This window comes from Anopheles stephensi, chromosome 2 (assembly GCF_013141755.1).
Source record: "Anopheles stephensi strain Indian chromosome 2, UCI_ANSTEP_V1.0, whole genome shotgun sequence".
In the NCBI taxonomy this organism is placed as follows: Eukaryota; Metazoa; Arthropoda; class Insecta; order Diptera; family Culicidae; genus Anopheles; species Anopheles stephensi.
Window position 1 is genome coordinate 47,857,427 of NC_050202.1, and position 18,546 is coordinate 47,875,972.

General features: G+C 45.5%; 3 protein-coding genes across 6 annotated transcripts in view; 1 reads left to right on the forward strand and 2 right to left on the reverse strand.

The window, feature by feature from the left end:
• The window catches only part of LOC118507080 (regulating synaptic membrane exocytosis protein 2), a 32,787-nt gene extending 21,518 nt beyond the window's left edge, over nt 1–11,269 (forward strand). The window contains exons 3-11 of the mRNA XM_036045063.1: nt 1,917–2,028; nt 2,105–2,361; nt 2,505–3,226; nt 3,301–3,521; nt 3,592–3,716; nt 3,789–4,020; nt 4,093–4,157; nt 9,195–9,376; nt 9,796–11,269. Coding sequence (XP_035900956.1) covers nt 1,917–2,028; nt 2,105–2,361; nt 2,505–3,226; nt 3,301–3,521; nt 3,592–3,716; nt 3,789–4,020; nt 4,093–4,157; nt 9,195–9,376; nt 9,796–10,648 — 2,769 coding nt within the window. The 3' untranslated portion in view covers nt 10,649–11,269. The remainder of the gene's footprint in view (nt 1–1,916; nt 2,029–2,104; nt 2,362–2,504; nt 3,227–3,300; nt 3,522–3,591; nt 3,717–3,788; nt 4,021–4,092; nt 4,158–9,194; nt 9,377–9,795) is intronic.
• Nucleotides 11,270–12,698: 1,429 nt separating this feature from the next.
• On the reverse strand, nt 12,699–15,293 carry LOC118507439 (methyltransferase-like protein 9). 4 transcript variants are annotated; one of them, XM_036045920.1, is made up of 6 exons: nt 14,883–15,293; nt 14,321–14,569; nt 13,926–14,213; nt 13,706–13,854; nt 13,451–13,623; nt 12,699–12,968 (listed from the first exon to the last, which is right to left on the reverse strand). In XM_036045920.1, the coding sequence occupies exons 3-6, from the start codon at nt 14,202–14,204 to the stop codon at nt 12,757–12,759; spliced, it is 813 nt and encodes a 270-aa protein (XP_035901813.1). In that variant the 5' UTR covers nt 14,205–14,213; nt 14,321–14,569; nt 14,883–15,293; the 3' UTR covers nt 12,699–12,756. The 4 variants fall into 4 exon arrangements, with proteins under 4 accessions (XP_035901813.1, XP_035901811.1, XP_035901810.1 ...); XM_036045918.1 differs by having other exon boundaries at nt 14,473–14,569; nt 14,883–15,288; XM_036045917.1 differs by having other exon boundaries at nt 14,473–14,569; nt 14,674–14,886.
• A 240-nt stretch (nt 15,294–15,533) lies between these two features.
• Nucleotides 15,534–17,879, reverse strand: LOC118507438 (alpha-1,2-mannosyltransferase ALG9). Its single transcript, XM_036045916.1, has 4 exons — nt 17,420–17,879; nt 17,145–17,344; nt 16,626–17,061; nt 15,534–16,557 (listed from the first exon to the last, which is right to left on the reverse strand). Exons 1-4 carry the CDS (start codon nt 17,737–17,739, stop codon nt 15,888–15,890), a joined length of 1,626 nt encoding a protein of 541 aa, XP_035901809.1. The 5' UTR covers nt 17,740–17,879; the 3' UTR covers nt 15,534–15,887.
• Nucleotides 17,880–18,546: the final 667 nt, after the last annotated feature.

Sequence of the window (18,546 nt, forward strand, 5' to 3'; positions counted from 1 at the left end):
AGCGCCTGATAAGTAAGTAGGTAAATATTTCGATCCATTTTTTTTTAAATTAAGAAGCTACAAAAAGTACCATTCAAAACATGTATAAACATCCCTGGTACAGTACCCATAACATGAGCAGGAGCTTAATAAATGTAGTAAAAAAATTGGGCGATATAAATTGCGTCGTGAATTTCGAAATTTTGATCTCCGTTTGCAGGCCCGACTATCCATCCAACTACTACTAAAATCAGGTCGAAGAACGTCAAAAACGGCAGGACGAGACCTTTCGAGGTTGAAGTGCCAAAGAAGCAGAAGATCCTCCTCCTTCTTATATTTTAAATCTTAAGTACGGGCTGGATAGGTCATTCTAAAAACTGTGTCTTATGGTTGTGAATTTTACAACATTTGTAAGGATTTTTATTCTAACGCAATTATTCAAACATTTCTTAATTAGGACATTCACATTAAGAGTTAGGGTAATATGTAGTTAAAATATTGCTTAAGTTTTCACTACATTTTGGAAAGGATACGCCTAAAACAAGTATTAAACATAGCGTTTTTTTAAGTCAGATAATAAGATGGTCTTGTTGATTTGCTCGTCAGTGTACATTTGCTCTGTTGGAAACATATTCGATGCTAAAAAGACTTTTCCACATTTTAACAGTTAAATAATAACACTCAGGGCAATTGTGAACTAAATAATCCAAATAATTTTTAAATATTTTTAAATATCTCATTTAAAATTTGCTTTCGACCAGGAATTGAGGAACCATTTCCTTAAGTAGGGTTAAGAAAATGGCCAACATAATATTTCATTTTAAAAGACGTCCCACTTTGACTCTGGCAAATAGGAAGGCTATTTGCGCGAATCGAAAAGCTTTTGCGCATTTAAAATATAACCCGTCCGCGGCAATATTGGCGCTTTCTTGCTTCGAACCACACAAAAGGAGCTCGCTTTTGTGCTGTGAGTGCGGGTACCAACCGTTGTTACCCCCCTCAAAGCAGCCATCAAGTGCTGGCCTGCTTCTTCCGGGCACACCAACGGGCAGTGGTGCCGTTCGGAAGCGAAAGGAAGCGCCTCTCAAGCCATCCTTTCTCCTTTTAATTACACAACGTTCGACATTTCTTGCCCGGCCATGGGCTACACCCATTTAAGCCGCCAGCACTCACCAGCACAAATTCACACACACACACAGTGAAAGGCAAAACAATAGCGCGCACAGAAATGCTATCAGGAAGCACTTCCACCGCCAAGTGGAAGGGTTTGGTCGCAAAACTTTACACTCACCATAATCGCTTCACAATTATAGCTGCAAAGCGCAACTGGTGGTGGTGGGAGACAGACAGTACAGTTTAACAACAAAATATGGCCACGGCCAGCGACGCGAGTGCCTGGACTGTTTGTGTTACGTGCGTGAGCAACATAAACAACGAGTCTTTCTACCGCGAAAGAATAATTGTACGAAATGGCCTGGTCTAGAAAACGGTTGGGTTATTGTTGGTGGGGAACGGAGAAAGCATCCGTTACGCTCCAACATCGCGATCAATAACATCGCGATCTTTATACACTGCATTCCGTAGTGCAACACGCCCGCTTCTTGTTCGCGGTGGAATTATCGTGCAACGGAGCCATCAGCAGCGTGTCCGTGAGCTAAACTACTGTGTCAATAGATATTAATTTTGCTCCCAATGTACTGGTGCGCCATTGCGCCACTGGCACTTTGATGTGTGGCACGGGACTCAGCCATTTAATTGAAACCCCACTCGACGTTGCGGGTTGCGCGTATTTAATCGCGACGTTTTGGCTCGAGTGGCCTCTCCATCATCCGCCAGCCGGTCGGAGTTGAGGGGGATAGGAAAAGACCGAGAATAGATTATGGTCAACTGCGATCCAAACCTACTCACTCAACCTGTACCGGTGGTCCAACTTTCAGATGGTGGCCACCGACGAGGCATCACATCAGCAGCCATCGATGGAGAACACGGGTGCGTTCGGGAAGCTGAAGCAAACCCTTTCCACATCGCTGCTGACGGCACAGGACAGAGGTGAGTTGGGCCTTTTCCCCCCATTTCAAATCTGCATCATACCCAATCTGCATTTCGTTTCGTTTCGTTTCGCAAGTGAACAAAATGTCCCCACGCCCCTCGCTGGTGCCGGACGCGACCGACACAACGCCACAGGACGATCCGTACAAGGAGGCGGCCACCCTCGAGAAGGTGCCGAGCGAGGGCAACAAGTTCAACACACGCTCCGGTTCGTGCCGGATATGCCTGAAATCGTTTAAACCGAACGACTTCAAAAAGACCTGCGTCGAGTGTGATCAGAAGGTTTGCGAAGACTGTGCCAGCTACAGCAAACTGCAGGACGCGGAAGACTTGGTGAGTTGGTGAGGAGCGTGGTGTGGCGCGTGGCGGCTCCCTTTGAACTTGGGAGCCTAATTGCGAGTCACGGCACCGTTTCGCAAGTGTCTTTTAATCAACAAAGTGTGCCTTTGTTTCCCTCCGCCCGGTGCGTCTCTTAGGATCTTTGGCGGTGTAGCGTGTGTCGGCGAAAGATGGCGTCCCGCATTTGCATACCACAAGAATCGACCGACTCCGCGCTGGAGGTGCCGGTAATGGAGACGCTTCAGCGACGCCACTCCGACATCAAGCTAGGCTTCAATCAGCATCTGGACGATGGGAAGGGTTCGGCACTGGCCCCACCGCGCAGTCCCGAGCTCCGACGCCATTCGGACGTTTCGCCGGCGTCGCTGAAGGAGCTGGAAAAGCTGAAAGGTGTACAGAACCCGAAGAACGATATGGACTGGCGCAAGGGACACAGTGCCGCACCGAGCCGATCGTCTAGCCCACCGGGCGGTCGGAAGGAGATGGAGCTGGGGACGCCACGCGTCTTCTCCCGCCGGCCCTCGACCAAGATGTCACGCCAGCGAAGCTACGACGATGAGTTTAAAACGATGAGCTCGGACACGAACCTGGCCGAGGCGGGCCTCAATCTGCCACCGCCGATGCCGCGACGCAAGTCGGCGTACGACGTGTACGCACCGGGCGTGCTGGTGAACGCGATGCAATCGGTCAAGCTAGCGCCGGACGATCCGGAGAAGATGAGCACATCGCGCCGCTCCTCGATGAAGATGATGGCGGACGGGAACGAGTTCGGGGCGGACGACCATACGGTGGCGGACATGAAGGCGGCCGGACTGATCGTCGACGACGATCGACGGCACAAGCGGCGTGGATCGCAGCTGTAAGATATCGCTGTTTTCCTTCCGCTTATCATATGGACATTAACAATAAGCTTCGAACTCCTAACACTTGCAGACCCGACATTCCGGCACTGAAGGACAAAGCTGCCCAGAACACTGCGAACATATCAGTCTATCAGTGTCCGGCGTTGGAGGATCTGGAAGCTCCCAAGCGGCAGACCTCGCTCGATGGCGAAGGCATAAAGATCGTGATACACGATGCCGATGCTGGACCGCTGTGTGCCGCCAAACGGAGCGTCCTGCTGCGAAGAGATCCCTCGGATAAGGCGCACAGAAGTACGATCAATCAAAGTTGGGAAGATTTAGCAGTTTACTTACGAATTTAATTGTATCTTCTCTACCACAGCACGAGGATTCGGAATGCGTGTGGTCGGTGGCAAAACTGGTGCTGATGGGCGGCTCTTCGCGTACATCGTGTGGACCGTACCGGGTGGACCGGCCGAGAAAGGAGGTCTCCAGCAGGGCGATAAGGTACGCTTACGCCAACGCCAACTCAACGACTCCGATGCTCACCTCGTCTGGTTCTCTTTTTCCCATTCCCAGATTCTGGAATGGTGCGGTACCTCGCTGACCGATCGCAGCTTCGAGGAGGTGTGCGCCATCATGGATCGTACCGGAGACACGGCCGAGCTGCTGGTCGAGCACGCCACCGACTTTAAGATGTGCGAGCTGTTGGACGAGGGCGGCATGGGCATGAACGTGGGAGGCTCGACCTACAGCAGCAGCAATTCGACACGAGCTTTACCGGACACTAATGTGCATACGCTAGGATCAGGTAGGCGAACATGCCAGCTATGCCACCTTTCCCGTGTGTTGCTTCCTCAAACACTCCATTTTTCTTTCGCAGAAAGTGAATCGACGGTGGATAAATCGCCCTCCTCGCCGACGAGACGCAAATTGCCTAAAACACCGGTATAAATCTATCCATACGTTACTTTTGTTTTCTACACAAGTTGATGTGCGTGTATATGTAGCTACATGGTAAATTTGCAACGCAATTTATTCATAAAAACTTCAACCAAAAAAACAAGAAAAGGGAAACAGGAACATAACCAATCCACACCTAAGAGCGACAGACAGAAAAAAGGAAACGGAACAATCTACGGAACTAGATATCAACTGCATCATTTAACCATTCACAGTAGCGTACAGTAGTGTCGTAGACAGTGTGCAAAGGGAACACCATTCCTGATGACTTGGTAGTGTAGCAAGGCAGACTAGCAACAATACAATAAGCACTAACTTTGTGGGGCGTCACGATGCCAACTTTCTACTTGCTCTGACCCATCTGACCGGATGTACTTTCCGGCTGAATGTAACCAAAGAACGCGATCAATGAGGAGAGTTATTGGTGAAACTAAACAAGTAGCGCTTTCAAAAACTATTCGGGTCTCAGCTCGCGACTTTTCTGTACTGTTTAGAGCGCATACACGTGATTAGGGAAAAGGGGATAGGGAGATAGCGAGAGCGGGAGAGAGAGAGAATGTAGCGAGCAGAAAAGAAAGAGTTCCATATTTTATATTTTGAGGTAGTATAAGAACCAAGCGGAAAGAGAAAAAGGAAAAAGAATACAATAATCTATATATTATAAAATATATACATATATACATATACATCAATACTTATACCTACTGCGTATCGTAAAAAGAGAAGAAAAACACACACACAGGATAAGAACACAACAACAGAACAGGAAGGGGGAAAAATACATCAAATACACACAAGTAAGTCCAAAAAGGAAAAAAACGATGACAAATAAAACTGCTTGTCGAGGATAGACGGGAAAACCGCGTTAAGAACCAACAACAGAACAACAAAGCAAACGCACAGAAGATAGGAACAGAAACATATAAAACACGAAAGAGCTTGGATGTGAACACGAAGAAGAAACACACGAAAACCCCCGTCAACAATCAAGCAGACCATCAACTACCGATACTCAACACAACACACACAAAAAAAAAACGAGCAAAGAAAAACATCGGAAGAGTAGAAAGAAGAAAAGGAGAAAATTAAAACATGAGAACAAAGAAGAAAAATAGATAAAGAAAACAGAAACAGAAGAAGAAAAAAAAGGGCAAACTAAGTGTAATAGAAAAAAGCAGAAAGGGCGACAAAAAAGCATGAGAACGAGTGACAGAAGAAAGGAGAAAAAGTAGATAAAGAAAACAGAAACAGAGGAAAACAATATTTAAAGTATCAAGAAAACACATAGTCGTCAGTAGCAAATTAATATTTAAAGTGGAAAAGTTAATGCAATCGAATCAACTGCCACAGCAGCCCAACTTCGCATAAACTGGACAACCTGACCGGAAATGCGTATTAAAACAACGGGTTTAATTTATTTGGAAAACTAAACACAAGCAGTGGAAAGATGATTTTGGACAGAAATTAGTTAAAAACAATCCTATCAACTCCAACTAAAACACGGTGTGCTTTGCGGATTGCATACTTCCCGATCAGTCCGGACGATCCGGCCCGGTGTCTTGCTGCGATCGCGGATGCTGCTGCTGGCAGTTGGTTTAGTTTGCCATCCAATTGTTCCAACTCTACCCACGCCATCTGAATGTTCCGCCGTTGCGTTATCGTTCTTGTTCTGTTTTGTAAAACCCGTGCGTTGCGTATCAAATACCGGCAAACCAGAAACAAGCGAGCAAACAGCAAAAAAAAAAACAAAACATTACAATTAAATTGTATCCAACGTAGGCAAAGTAATATTGCAAAGTAGAAAATGTTGTTGTAGTTGTGTTTCTTTTTTCTATTTGTTGTTGTTTTAGTCGTTACATACATACATATACTGTCTCTGCTCTTTATTGCCAAAACCAAACAAAACCAGCAAACAGCAAATATAACCATAACCGTCAGCATCATCATCATCTCCATTGTGTCGTCCTACATCTCACACACACACACACACATTTGTCATGTGTAACACGCCGGGGTGGTTGGGAAAACAGTTGCTGAGCGGGGCACATCAACATACACCAAATGATCATGATGATTATCAATATACACTAATACACAAAAGTGACATCCGGACACTTCCAATCAACAACTGATCAAACCTGTCAAATTCAAATTGATGTACTGTTGTTTTTCTTAAATTTTCCAAAAATACTCATCCGAGAATACAGATATCTATCTAATGATTATTTTTATGTTATGTTAATGAAAGTTGATAAAACTGAAAAATGCAGATCACAGTGACGGACAATTGAATAAGCTATTAGACGCCCTATTAGGTTTTGAGGTTAGATGAAAATGAGGTTTTCAACAAATCGACTTATTTATTTATTTTATTTATGCATTTATTTTTTAATTAATTATTACGGACTGATGCTGTATTGTCAACTTATTTATTTATTTTATTACTTTTTTTATTTATAAATAAAATAATTAACTTTTAAATTTACTTATTTATTGATTTATTAGTTATACCGAACCTTCAATCATACTTTTTTTAAGTTTTGGAATCTTCTCCTTAAGCTTTGTCAAAAACATTCTCGGCCCAGTTCTGCTATTCGGAGAGTTAAATTACTTTGCCCCTCAAATTTTATGTGAATTTATGCATGATTTTAGGAATGAAATAATAGTTTGACAATTTTGAATGAAAATAAAATTGCCAATTGATGGAAGTTTTATCAAATTTTGGTTTTCCAGTTTTGAAATCGTATTTTTAAGTCCTATTTTGTTGTCCATCACTGTATCCCAAAACATAGGAAAACTATAAAAGAAAACATTTTTTGAGAACGGTTTACCTGCAGTTCTTTATAGAAGCTCTTGGAACTTATACTTAGAGAGACTTAGAGCGTCTTATTCTTAGAAATATACCGGATTTTTTTAAATGAATAAATTGCACTGAATTTTCCTACAAATTCAAATGTCTATATGGCATGCGAAAATCAGACATTCTACCTTTTTTGTCTTTTTGAGCCAAACATAAAAATGGAAAGTAATAAATGACAAAGGAGCCGTGATTGTTCAGCCCTAGGCTCTTTGGGCTTCATCCTCAAAGTCGAGCAGTCATAGGTAGATTTAGGGAGTCCGGATTTCTGTTTGAGGCACTGTAAACATACATACGGCACCGTATAAGAGGATAATTGCGAAAAGATTGATCTATAGCTCAACCAACTCTTCACACACACAGGGATACGGGGGTATAGCTTGCGAGGATCATATCGAACATTCAAACAATACATCCCCAACCCGTCATGATACACTTAAACACACACATGCTCGCGCTCCTCACGCTCCTCGTTTCATCGCCATTTTCGAGCTGAGTAAAAAACAAAATCAAAGCAACCCATTTTTCTACTCCACTCTGCTGCTGCTGCTAGCTAGCTGCTTCACACACTGGCTCACCCTCTCTCTCTCTCTCTTTAAAGGTGTGCGTGCGTGTTCGTGTTAATATTCCGTTGTGCGGAAGTTGCCAATTTGCACCCTTCTTTCATATCTATCCCGTTGTTCGTTTTGCTAATCGTTTGTTTGTTTTCTAGACAGAGTTTATCTAACTTATATTTTGCCACCATAACTACCACCACCACCAACAACAACAACAGCAACATTAAAACCATCATTCGCTGCCGCCAAAAAAAATACGAGCCTTCTTCTCAGGTTTGCGAGACGATCACGCGACTGCATACCGTTGTCAGGATCGCTGGGCACTCGACCGCGGAGAAGTGATTCGACGACATGTGATTCGTTCCGGATGTATTGGGCTGGGGAGAGATCGAGCGGGTTTGGGGAAGGGAAGAAAGTGCGAGGGGGAAGGAGAAAGGGGTAGAAAGGGTTTAATCTACCTAGTGGCACGTAGTGAACGCCAACCGGACACTTCTTGCAAATCTGTTGTTTTTTTTTCTTTTTCCTTTTAATACACACAAATACCACTATACAAAACACTGCTAAATTATTCTTCAATTCTCTGTTTTACCGTACCGCAAGCTCGCACCTGCACCGCAAGCCGCCATTAGCATATCACATCCCATTTTTAATAGCAAACAACATCAACAAATCCAATCACACACACACACACACATAGCATCACACATTGGCAGGTAATGTTGGTGAGCCGATACTAGCTAACGGAGAGCCCTGAATACCTGGCTACATTGTGCTTCTTTTTCGTCCCTTCCCATTTTGCTTTCCCGTTGTACTGCGTGTGTTGCTGTTCAATCACCCCGCCAAAAAAGTTAACACACTTCTGTCGTTTTTTTGTCGCTGTATCGGTGTCAGTTGTATGTGTTACTGTTTTTTTTTTCAATTCTCTACCATCTTAAGAAAGCCCCCCTCGAGTCAGACAGAACGCTCTCGAGGCTCCGTGCCTTAACCGGTTCATCCATAATAGTATATATATATGTTCGCATACGCTACAGCTAACATCCTAGGCTCGATGTTCACCGGAATGCCATCTCATCCCAACACACACGGTTACTGATTGCTTTCTATTGTTTGTTCGTTTGTTTTGTCCCCGTTTGCCGTTTTCTTTGGAAACGTTGTGCGTGGTACCGCAAAAGCTAAAAATCCAAAACAAAACAAAAACAAAACTATGAGACAAACAAAGCCGAAGAAAAACCCAACCCCAAAAGGTTTCCAGAGTTTTTGCTGTGCCGTGTTAGTATTTGTTAGTGTGTTAGTGTGTTGATGTGTTTGTTACGTTCTTGTTGCGAGTTTCTCGCGCTTGTTTCTTGAGCCGAGGTAGCCTCTGGCGACCGGAACATGAGCATGCTGCCTCACCCTCAAATCCCTCACGTAGATCACGCGCCCGACACCGCGTAAGGAGAATCAGAACAGAGACAGACAGGGAGGAAAAGCGAAAGCAAGCGAGAAGATAGCCAAAGCAACACGCACATACCACTTCACCTCAGTACCACGCACACACGCACACACACACACGATGCACACGATGGAAAGATTAATGTTTTTCCCCTTCTCTGTTTTTCTTTCCTTCAGGAACAGATAGCAAAGGGCAAGTTAGTGTCCGGTAGGGTTCAGGTGCATGTTTACTATCACGGCGAGCGAAACGAGCTTGTCGTTTCGGTGATGGCTGCCGATGACCTGCCGGAGCGCGATGAAACGCTGGGCTATGGCATGTATCCGGAAGCCTATGCGTCGATCAAGTTGCTACCCAAAACGTAATATCGAGCGTTCCTGTTTGTTTGTTTTTTTTGCATCATCTTTTCTGTTCGTATACACACGTACAACAAACATGCACACGTACACGCACACGCAAAAACAAGATGGTGTTTAAAAACCATGCGACCACGTGACACGCATTGCAGCGAAAGTACAAAGCACCAGGCGTCTCCATCAGTTTTGAAGAAATTTCGTACGTGATCGTTGATCATTCTTTTTCGGCTGCGCATTGCGCCTACACCGACACGCACCAACACTGTCCACCTATTTTTTCCTTCATTTGGTTTTTTTTTTTCGTTCGTTCTGAACACCAACCTCACAAACTCACGACCGGTTTCTTATTTGAGCACCCCCCTACTCCCCCCCACCCCTCGCTTCAACCACGCTACCCCAAATCTCTCTCCCTCTCTTCTTCTAGGAACGAATCGCATGTCGCCCAGACCGAAGTGTCCACTCCCTCTCTGAATCCCATTTGGAACGCGACCATTACCTTCCCGGACGTGTTCAGTGACAATCTGTTAGACCGTAAGATCGAGATCGTGCTGTACGATCTGTTGCCCCACTCGGAGCCCATCTTTCTCGGCGAATGTTCGGTGAAGCTGCAGAAAGCCTGCCTGGACGATGTGGCCGTCTGGTACCGGCTCGAGGATCCGAACCATCTGCGCGGTTCCGGACCGGCATCACAACCGCCGACCAACTCACGCCTTCGCCGCCGCTCAACCACCACCTCCCAGAGCTCGATCGACGAAAGCTCGGTCGGTTCGTTTGGGCGGTACGGGAGTTTCGAGGGTGGGGGAGCGAGTTCACGCTTCCAGCGCTCCATCTCGGACGATGTGGACAGTCTGGACGAGAGCCGCTATCTGCTCCATCCGAACTGGTCCGTGTCGGGGAGTCGCCGTGGTTCGACGCAGTCCGAAATACAGATGCAAACGCTCGAGGTCCACCAGCTCGGCAAGGATTACTCGAAATCGTTGCCCGGCTCGCGACGATCCTCGTTTCAGGACTCGAAGGATCAGCTGACGGTGGGAGTGCCGGCGTCCCACTACACGCGCCGCTACTCGACGGGACGTACCGGGGGCACGGGTGCAGGGACGGGCGGGCGTGAGGATCCACCGGTCCGGAAGCTTTCGTTCGGTGGCACGATCGGAGGGATCGGAAGCAGTAGCGGTGGTGGTGGTGGTAGCGGATCGCGGACTGAATTTATGCGCACCATGAGCCTTTCCCGGGAGCTGGACATGAAGAATCGCAAAAAGAAGCGACTCTTCTCATAAGGAACACTGCAATGCAACGCAACGAAGCTACTAGCACGTATTAGGCGAACGAAAACATAGAACGACCCGACACAACGGAACAAGCACAATCAAGCAAAGCGCTCCACTAACATGGCGACGAGGCGAGTCGTCGTTGTTGCCACCGTTCACACAAATGGTTTTGAAACTTTGACAATGAAGAGTATATGCGAATATGTTGAGGATGATAAGGATGATGATGATGCTGATGATGATGATGATAGTTGTGATGGTTCACACCATAAAAAACACATTGTTCTAAACTTTCACGACGCTATCGGACGACGGAAGTTGGTAGTTTGCGGATTACAACGTCATTATATACAACAATTCATCATCCTTCTCTTGTTTATAGGGGTGTGCGTGTGTGTGTTTGTGTGTTTTTTGGCCGTGCGACCGTGTCGGCACGATCCATTTTACAAGATTATATACATACACGTATAGATATATACATATATCATGTTTTGTGTAGCAAATATTTCAAAAGTTTACAGAATATCACTTTCAACGCATGTTACTTACGTAGGAGAACGTAAAAGAAAAACCAACCAAAACAACCGAAAACGAAATAAACAACCACAATTCCGGTAAATTAACTCGTTTTCAGAGGCATTTGTTTTGCATGTCACCCGAACGAACCAAGGACGGATCCTATGATGGAGATGGAGGCTTAACTTTTTAGTACATATTGGGATTGTCCACATGAAATGGAGCTTGTAGTCCTACAGGTCTTGCCTTTCAAAATATCTTGAAGTCGTGGGCATCGGGGGAAGCTCTCGTCTGGATAGCTTTATCTATCATATGACCTCGAGGAAGAGACCACTTCGTCTAAGGACCTCGACTAGCAGAAGACCTTATCTTCGTCCCAGGAGCCTCATCTCCAGGATTTAGTCGTCTAAGAGGTCTCACAACCGCAACTATTAAAAGAGCTCGTATTCTGAGAGGCCTCGTCTGGATTGCTTCATCTATAACGTGACCTCATAGAAGAGACCTCTTCGTCGAAGGACCTCGACTAGTAGGAGACCTTATCGTCTAGATATCTCTTCGTCTCAGGAACCTCATCTACGTTTTAGTCGTCTAAGAGGTCTCACAACCGCAAAAGCCTTATCGAATAAGAGGGCTTGTTATGCACGGGACGCAAAATGGATCCAAGAGTCATACTGAGAGTCATTCCCGGTTCCAGGTTATCTCAAGTATGAAACAACCCTTGATTCTTACACATTTCTTATCGGGGGCATCAACTATTATAAGAGCTCATAGTCGGAGAGGCCTCGTCTGGATTGCTTCATCTATCACGTGACTTCGTGGAAGAGACCACTTCGTCTAAGGACATCTACTATTAGGAGACCTTATCGTCTAGACATTTCTTCGTCTCAGGAACCTATCATGTGACCTCGTAGAAGAGACCTCTTCATCTAAGGACATCTACTATTAGGAGACCTTATCTTCGTCCCAGGAGCCTCATCTCCAGGATTAGGTCGTCTGAGAGGTCTTACAACCGCAAAAGCCTTATCGAATAAGAGGTCTTGTTGTGCACGGGACGCAAAACGGATCCAAGAGTCATACTGAGAGTCATTCCCCGGTTCCAGGTTACCTCAAGTATGAAACAACCCCTGATTCTCACACATTTCTTATCGAAATTATTCCGTTCCGCCAGTTCAGTAAGGAAGCCACTAGGCCTAAGATTTTTATCGAGCTAGTAAATTCTTCTTCTTCTTCTTTGGCACTACAACCTCGAGAGGTCTCGGCCTGCCATTTCTGCTTTTCTGTGACTTCATTTTACCCGTAGAAAAGTAGTCAGCCTTACGTACGGGGAGGCGGTCTGGATGGGATTTGAACCCCGGCCCTGCCATGTCCGGCGCCGCTGTCGCCTCGGCCCGTACAATATCGAAATTTGTAGTCAACAACAGTAAATAATCGTATGAATTGATCGAAAGGAAAATTAGGCCCTTATTAAGTTTTAAGCATTCCCACCAGTGTAGTGATATCATTAACGTGTACGAAAACAGGTGCACAATCACAACCCATAACGTTTAGCTTTCACATTATTCCATTGTTTTTTTTTATGTTTAACTGGAATGATTGCACATTTATTTTGAACACAGTACAACGTAGTCAGTAAGCCAGTAGAATGACTGGCGCAGGTCACCTTCGCACAGGTATGGCGCTTTGGTCCAGGTCCGTATTTTGAATCCCACCGACTGCAGCACATCGAAGAACATTTCCAGTTCCTCCTCTACCGTGAGCCGCTTCTCCGGTGGCCACGGTTCCAGCAGTGTTCTTAAGGGTAGGTGGCTGGAATCTGAAATTTTGGCGATCGAAGCAACGGCACAACGACAACCAACGCGCGAAGGACACAACACATTAGCGCCGGATCAGACCAACAAACAGGGCGTCGAGCATTAGGGATACAGTTTGCTGAGCTTGAAAATCCAATTTTTGTAACAATATGGAGCATATAGGGAGAGTCAGGATGGAGAACATAGAGCGGAGGATGCAGATTTTCAAACCGAAATGCGTCTTATTAGTGGCATCATTAGATAAAAATGTGCAAATTCAAGCAAGGCGACCTTCTTCCAACAAAGACCATTCCTTGGCGGACTTGGCAACTTATTTCTGTCTCCTTTAGCGTGCTATTTAACGTGCCGCATCTGGACAGAAATTCCTACGTCTGGTGGAACAACCCAGACCTGTCATGCTAAACGCTGGCTCGGTTACTGCCTCTACTTCTCAAGCATAAAATACTCAAACCTTAAAGCAAAATCTGATGTTTATAGTACTTACTTTTCTCCACATAGTGACTGTACGGCAACACCAGCGCGATCAGTGCGAACCCCGTCTGATCTAACGATTCGTATATATCACTTAGCATAAGATGTGGATCGAAGCATCGATCAAGCACATTGAAACACACGATGAGATCCGCTTGGTGAATTTGGTTTAGTGTTTCCAGCACACTGTAAAGGGGAAGAGCAAACACGTACAACATAACGTATGCAGCCATAACACATTGACCGTCGTCGTACGGCGACGCCTTACATGAAATTCTTCTCGTTTAACCGATTTCTCATCGTCCAGCTCGATTCCGTGGCGTACGTCGTAACCTGCCAGCTACGTTTCTGCTGCAAGGTGTGCACCAAACGTAACGTCACCTCCCCATCACCGGCACCAATGTCACAGACATTGAGCTGGAAGCAGAAGAAACAATAACTTTTCAATCAATTTCGTTGCCTTTTGGTTCGATAGTGTGTTCCTCTACCGCTGATTGCCTTTCGCGATGCTGAAAAAAGCCTCCGGCCGTAAGAAACTCATCGAACTGCAGCTCGGACAGGATGAACATGGAGCCACGTTTGAGGAAACCATTGATATCGGTCTGGGTCATAAACATGTTAAGGAACAGCTTCGCTACTTCGTGGCACAGCTGTAACCAAAACCGGCCGGACGTTTTTTTCGACCGTTCCAACCACTCGAGCGTAAGCTCGTCCGGTCCGTTTAAATGATGGTATAGGGTGCCATATTTGCGAGGCAATTTTCCCATGGTGTACCACTGCAACGAGACACACAGAAAAAAAAACCGGTACAATACAGATTAGTGAATGCAATCGACCGCAGCAGTACGGAGGAAACCCTTCACCCGATCGTCGTAAAACGTACGTGACTGATCTGTTTTGGAGGAAGATAAGCTTTTATCTCGAGTGCGATTCAAACAAATCAAAGCAGCTCTATCGCACACTTTTGAATCGAGCCTTGGTGGAGCCACCTTTGTCCCGTGTGTGTTCATCAGTGCAACGCATGCAAGGGCTTACCGTGGTCATATCGATCTGCTGTATAACGTCGTCGTTGTGAATACGGTCAAAAAATACTTTGGCAATCGCTCCCCGGGGACGGTAGTTCGACATTATGCTGCAAAGGGAAACAAACGGTTAGTCGAGGCCACCGTACACACAAACGAAAAAAAAACCTTCTTGACCAAAGGCCACCAAACGTTCTTCACACTCTGTACGTACACCGAGAAGATGAACAAGGCTACAATGGTGAGGGAGAACATTTCGCACAATTATTGCCTCACTTGAACAATATAACGCGCCCTAGGCACACCTCCTTCCGGGCTCGCGCTGCTGTTCCGAATGGTTGTGGAGAGTGTGTGGCCATGCCGTGTTTCGCTCGAGTGTTATTTACGGATCGGTTCTTTATCGCTCTCCGCATGTATGCTCACCTGGCTGCGAGATTAGGATTGAAGTTTGATTAGGCTGCCGTATAAAACTATATGCTGTCCTCCAGGTCGGACGGACGACCGCGCGCACGGTTGAGTAATGATGCTACTAATAGGACTACAGACGTGATAAAACACTATGGCTGGTAGCGTTGGTTTTGGTGCGTACGGCTAATCAGTCGGGTAAACAACAACGCCGATGGTTCGCTGGCTGGAGCTCCAGATCCGCAAGCACAGCGCGCAACAACGGGCGTGGTGACCAGCAAATGTAGGTGAGGGTTTGTTGTTTTTCTCGCCAGTCAAAGAAGCTTTTCCACGGTGCATCCTTCCGTGTACACAAAAACGACCCGAAGAGACAAAAAAAATCTGCCCAACTGTCAGTGATGCTGGCGGTGTGCTGTTTTCGGTGGCAGAGATACAACTCATCCTTCTTGCTGTGGATGTAATCTGGTCCGTAATTCCAATCTGAACTAGTTTTTGAGTAGAACATTTCGTCCTCCGTCTTGATGATACATTTTTCGACCGTTCAGCACAACGTTTCGAAATGTGATTGTGTATTTCAAATGATTTCCTCTTTCGATCCGTGAACCCGTAAGTATATACCGATTTTGACAGATCTGCATAATTGCATAAATAAAAACACAAATTAACGGCTTTTTCGCAGTTTGAATCTTGCTTTTATTAAAAATGCTTGTCGTACCGTCCTCAACAAACACGAAGCTCGGATTTTATCATGCATTTTTTGTCTTTATCCTTTGATCAACTAAGCCACACTTTTTGGTAAGCTCAACTCTTCTAATCTCGCCCCCGGGCTAGCTATGGGAAGATATCACGCTTGACTTTCTTCAACAGAAATCGCCTGTTAGTGGACGCACAATATGCAAGCTCTCCACTTTTCTTCTTTTTGTCTTTAATCTTAACTCTATACGTACTTTTATCTATAACATTAACTCTTTGAATGGTTATAAAAATATATCGTGACCACCGAAAGGCAACTACCCGCCGAGATTAATCAACCTTCTTGCGCTGTAACAAATTATACTTCCCGTACACTAAATACGGATACGAAATCGATGGCACGTAGTAAGCCCTGGCGAACGATTCCGACCGTGCCGCATTCACAAACTTGATACTCTCGACAATTGACCACGTTTTCCGGTCGGCGGAATAATTTGGTTCCTTGGCTTTCTCCTCATAAAACGCACCCGTATCCAAATCTACCAGATAATCGCACCGGTCCAACTCAAACAACATGTGCGGATGGCCTTTGTTCTGATCGTTGAAGTAATCGTGCACGATTTGGGTACCGTTTGCAGTTTCCTCAAAGTATGCGGGAAGCATCCCGCCGAAGCTGGACTCTACGAAGCGTGCCCGGTAATTGGGTGGTAGGAAAAAGCTGCTAGGGAAACGGTACCATTCCTTACCGTAGCAAACGTTCGTTTCTTGGTTCGTTGTCGGTAAGCCGTTTAGAATTGTAAGCGGTGCACGATAATGCATCGAGTTTGCCAGCATGCGCGACAACCCTAGGGACAGAGCAATGCCCAGAACGGCAAAACCCAGCGTACGGTTTGCGATGGAAGAGTTGGGAGCACCGAGCGCACGTTTCATGTGGGAGAACATTTGATCCAGCAGCAGTGCCGTTCCTAGTGAGAAGAACGGATAAACAGGGAAAATGAACCTACAATCAGAGAGAAGAGAATTATGTTATGCGGATTCGCTTCAGCATTTCCTCCCCCTCCTACTTACCTTTCTTCTTTGTGCGGTTGGATCACAAACACGAGCAGCCACAAATAGAGCGGTGACATGAGCCACAGCCCTTGCATAGGTGAAAGGCGATTCTTCGTGTTCCTTATACCAAGCGCTGCTGCTATCACTACCACCAGCGGATAGGACAGACTGAGCACCAGCGTTATGTTATGGTTGAGAAACAGATTTTTCGCATAAAACATTACCGGCTCAACACCGTACAGGTCGGGCCCATGGGAGGTGAACACGTTGTAGCGGATTATGTTCAATGCGGCCACTGTGAATGTTCCAAAGTACAGACTGTCGATCAACACTATAGGAATGCCAAACAGACATCCGAATAGCAGTGCATGCTTCATGAAACGCACTATCTGCTTCTTCCAGAACAGTTGCTCTAGCACAAAGGGAATGGCTACAATGACTGCGAAAGGCCAACCTGGAGGAATAAAGGAAATAAGGTTGGAAATGTTTCATCGGTTTACCATCGCGTTGGTTTGTGGTGAGACATCCTACACGTACCGATCAATCCGGAAAATGCTGTTACAGCAATTCCCGTCTTCGCATCATCGTTCAACCAAGCCGTAATCGTCGCTAGGGTTATGTACATGGCAAAACTACTTGGCAACAGCGCAGCGCTTGAAATGAACATTCCGGCATTCACTAGCTGGAAAAACAACCACAGATTACACACGCCACCGCCACATTTTCGTCCTAGAACCCTGGATCCATCAGATGGCAAACAAAGAAACAATTAGATACCCATAATTCGGTTTCAGCTCAAGCGAAGAACTTACTTGTACAGACGATATTCGAGCAATGCACATACTACGGCCAGCATGCACCGCACCGCGTAGAAAATCACAACACCGTTGTCCACCAGTAGGCCAACAATTTTGGCCGGTAAAGCATGCAGCCACAGGTAGCTGTACGACCGCAGGGCAAACTCCGGGCTGTACTCCCATGTTTGAAATCCACTACCCTTCAGCACGTAGTGCAACGGTTCCCAGTAGTTGAACGTTTCGTCGCAATCGGAAATGATGGACCACAGCGCGGATTGGATTCGTACCGCTACGAGCGTAAACAGCACAAACGCGTTACTTTTGAGGGCTGACATGATTTCAACCACATGGAATTAGAGCCACAATCTTCCCTTTCGGAACTGAATGTACCGTGGCCCTTGGCTAATCAGACGGCTGCCAGCTGCGTGCAATTTGTGTGTACAATTTGTTGTCAACGGCGTATGACGTTTGTTTCTAAACAAAGTTGACGTTTTGCAAGCAGTGCAATCCCTGGTGAAAATTCTATCCATTATCTAGGAAGAACTGTGGAAGCCAGTGCGGCTCAATCATTTGTAGATATCAGGATGCTGATGAATGCAAATTCTAATCGCTCAGAACAGCTCATCCTTTTTCAAGTGCAATACAATATCACCCAAATTTAAATTATTTTACGTACGGTTTTGTTTCTTCGTATTTTAATAAGATCCACGACTCTTCATATGGAGTTTGGAGTTTGTAGCTTTTAATGAGGGTCGTTCATTAGCAGGGTCCTTCTAGTGCCAGCCTTCTCTCGACAGGATTGAGTGTTAAATCCCATCCGGACCATTGTCCTGTAGCAAGAACTAATCTTGCGTTTAAGTGATTTAAATAAGTTCAGCAAACTGTTTATTACCGACATAACGTTGGATATCTTGCAATCGATATTAAGAAAGAATAAAGCCAATTATCCTTATCCCTGAATTTTATCTTTATCTCAATTCGGTATAGAGTAAAGCCCTTTTTATATCTGAAACATGAATGAAGCGTGTATGATGCTGTTCAGTAGTGTGGAATTATTGTAATATGGAAGCTGGTCGACAAAAATAAAGTTGTTTACGGACCAATTATTGTTATTATAGAAAATAAAACATGATTTAAATTTT

Excerpts from the sequence above, each read along its gene's own strand:
- LOC118507439 (XM_036045917.1), bottom strand. The coding sequence starts at position 14,714 with ATGTTCTCCCTCACCATTGTAGCCTTGTTCATCTTCTCGGT. Across the intron at positions 13,855-13,925 it reads ATCGCGAAAGGCAATCAGCG|CTCAATGTCTGTGACATTGG; the intron begins GTAGAGGAACAC and ends TTCTGCTTCCAG. Across the intron at positions 13,624-13,705 it reads TTAAACGAGAAGAATTTCAT|TGTGCTGGAAACACTAAACC; the intron begins GTAAGGCGTCGC and ends TCCCCTTTACAG.
- LOC118507438 (XM_036045916.1), bottom strand. The coding sequence starts at position 17,739 with ATGTCAGCCCTCAAAAGTAACGCGTTTGTGCTGTTTACGCTCGTAGCG. Across the intron at positions 17,345-17,419 it reads CTCGAATATCGTCTGTACAA|GGTTCTAGGACGAAAATGTG; the intron begins GTAAGTTCTTCG and ends TGATGGATCCAG. Across the intron at positions 16,558-16,625 it reads CAACCGCACAAAGAAGAAAG|GTTCATTTTCCCTGTTTATC; the intron begins GTAAGTAGGAGG and ends CTCTGATTGTAG.